The sequence below is a fragment of the Cucumis melo genome, chromosome 9 (assembly GCF_025177605.1).
Source record: "Cucumis melo cultivar AY chromosome 9, USDA_Cmelo_AY_1.0, whole genome shotgun sequence".
Classification (NCBI taxonomy): domain Eukaryota; kingdom Viridiplantae; phylum Streptophyta; class Magnoliopsida; order Cucurbitales; family Cucurbitaceae; genus Cucumis; species Cucumis melo.
This window is the reverse complement of record NC_066865.1, coordinates 18,883,251-18,886,057: the sequence shown is the minus strand read 5'-3', so window position 1 is coordinate 18,886,057 and position 2,807 is coordinate 18,883,251. Positions and strand designations below refer to the sequence as shown.

The 2,807-nt window shown below is 30.0% G+C and overlaps 1 protein-coding gene across 1 annotated transcript; it reads right to left on the bottom strand.

Annotated features, from left to right (window-relative positions):
- Nucleotides 1-448: 448 nt before the first annotated feature.
- On the bottom strand, nucleotides 449-2,606 carry LOC103504140 (uncharacterized). The gene is made up of 3 exons (XM_008468611.3): nucleotides 2,077-2,606; nucleotides 1,726-1,953; nucleotides 449-971 (listed from the first exon to the last, which is right to left on the bottom strand). Exons 1-3 carry the CDS (start codon nucleotides 2,381-2,383, stop codon nucleotides 685-687), a joined length of 822 nt encoding a protein of 273 aa, XP_008466833.3. The 5' UTR covers nucleotides 2,384-2,606; the 3' UTR covers nucleotides 449-684.
- Between the last annotated feature and the right edge of the window lie 201 nt (nucleotides 2,607-2,807).

The window sequence follows — 2,807 nt, the reverse complement described above, 5'->3', positions numbered from 1 at the left end:
TCATGGGACTAAAATTGATTTTTGAATCATTTTGTCAATTGCTCAAAAAATTAAACGAGCAGATGATAGGAAATCTAGTTATGATATGCTGTGATATCATATTAAATCGCCAATTGTCCAAAAGAGGTGAAGGCAAAATTTAATATAATATCTAATAGTGATGAATAGACAAAGATTCATTAGAATAATTTAGGCTATATTTCCTATAACTATTTTAAGTTGTTTTTTTTATTTTTAAATATTAACCTTAGTTTCTTTCGCTTTTTTATAATATTTTGTATTTTTAGCCACTTTAAAAAATAAATGCAAAATTTTAAAGTAACTTTTTATAGTATCTCGAATTTGAGCTTGGTTTTTAAAATCATACCTAAACAAAAAAAAAAAATCTAAATATAGGAGAGACATTTCTAGGTTTAGTTTTTAAAATTAAAAATAAAAGATCAAGTAATTACCAAATGAAACTTTAATTACTTAGGTTTTCTTTAATGAAAACTATGATACAAGTACAAAGTCATTGACCTCTTTTTTCTCCCTTCGTCTCCGATACTAATTATATTACATCCAATTTTTTCCTCTCTTCCCTTCTGTACAGTTCAAGAAGGCCAAAGCCAATCGATAAAGTTGAAAACAATCTAAAAAAACTAATTTGAAATAATAATACATATTTAGGGTTAACCATCGCTATTAACCCTTGGTTCTAATAATGGTGATGGTGCCTCTCCGACCTTGAGTATGAATTTTGGTCAATGCGACTACGGCTTTGCCCGATAGGCCTGGTCCATCAGCAGAAACGCATGGTCGACATGCGAAATCCCCGACTGGGTGTCGAACCGGGCGGGTTGGAGGCATTAAAATCTTTTGGTTTATGTCGTTTAAGGTCACATCGCCTTCTACACCTCCTGGCTTCACTAATGCAAATGGATACACCACCTTCCTCTTCTTTGCCTTCTTTGTTTCAATTTCACCATCACCTGATTATTTTAAAAAAAATATCAGAATTAATATCTCTACAGTTCCATTGATGGATTCTTTGATGAAAGAATTCAAGTGTCTACGATGATATAGATACATTATGATATTTTGGTACATTTATAAGTATTTTTAATAGTTTTGTCATCCAAAACGTTTTTTTTTTCTAAATAAGATATATAAAAATTAAAAGTTAAAATTTAAGTTTAGATCGAGTGTGTTTATATTTATTTGAACATGAGATAGCTTCCAAACAAGTTTAACAAAATTTCTAAATATAATAAGTTCTTGATAAATTTTATAATCATAGAATTAATTGATTTTAATTTTGAATCTAATTATAATATATAAGATCACGTCAAAAGAAATTAAAAAGTTAGAGAGATTAAATTTATGATTTTGAAACTTTTTAGAAAAACAAATAGATACAAAATAAGTTGAATGACTAAAGTTTTAATTTAAGAAGGAATAAATTTAAAAATTATAAAAATTCGAAATTTGTATATAATTTTTAAATTCTACAACAAAATAGATAATTGCTTTCTCTTCTTTGCTTTTTGGTATTGTTTTTTAGCAATAGTAAATTTTAAAAATGCAATGAAAATTATTAGAAAATCATTTTCTTAGAGAGGCCCATATATATATATGCCCACAAAAATCGTATTTTTTGTTTATAATTACTTATACACACAATTGCCCATAGCTTTCTTTTAATAAATAAAAGAAAGAAAGAAAATAAAGAAAGAAAAAAAAAACCTGTTGAAATAGGGAGGTTGGTGGACATGGAGAAAATGGATTTTTGATCAGCCTCAAATTTGTGTGATTTAGAAGAAGATGAAGAAGAAGAATTTGGATGATGATGATGATGTTCATAATAATAATTTGGAGTCGAATAGGTCTCCACATCTTGGGTTTTCATTATAGCCTCCATACTGGTTTCCTCATTACTCAATCTGCTTTTCGGCGAACTGCTTATTCCCTCATCTGCTAAGTCAACAAAAAAATTAAAAACCCCAAGTTCTGTTTCATTCAATTTAATTCCAACTCAAACATTTGTAAAACAAGCTTAATCACCAATAACAATGGCGTAATGAAGAGAAAACCCACCTGTAGAAATGGCGTCGTAATTATAATAATAATAATTATCATTATTCATATCATCAATTTGGTGGTTCCAATAATGGTAAGAGCTTTGTGGGAATTCAAATTGAAAAAAATGATGTTGATCGTGATCCAAACGGCGTCGTTTTGAAGTGTATTCAAGCAAGGCATCTTCCAAATAACCGGTGGAAATGGCGGGTGAGAAACATGGATCAATGACGGCGGCGCCGCCACCCTCCATGATTGCAAAACCCAAGGGTGAGGAATTGAGAAAAGATAGAGAATGAAGTTCACTACCACTACTACAACTCATTTTCGATAAATTTTGAAAAACAAAGTGAATCTCCCGTTTTCAAAAATGGGTTTATATATATAAATTTTCGTTTTTTCAAAAAAGAAAAAGTCAGGGACAGAGAAAGAGAGATATTTTGATGATTTTAGAAGCGGTCAGTCAACGGCAAGAAAGAAGGGGGAAAAATAAAAGAGTATTGGGATTCGGAAAATGGGTTTCTTTTTTTCTTTCTTTCTTTCTTTCTTTCTTAATTTTTCAATGTTTGAATTTATATTTATTTAAAATGTGGGAGACTAAATAATTGCGAATGTGATGATTTTGTGTTTGCTGCATGTAAAGCAACGTGTGATTTGTGTATGGAAAGGACACTGACTTGGCCTCCTCAATACATACAACACACAATTCAAATTTCAGCTTTTCTTTTTTCCACCTCTCACTATTGCCA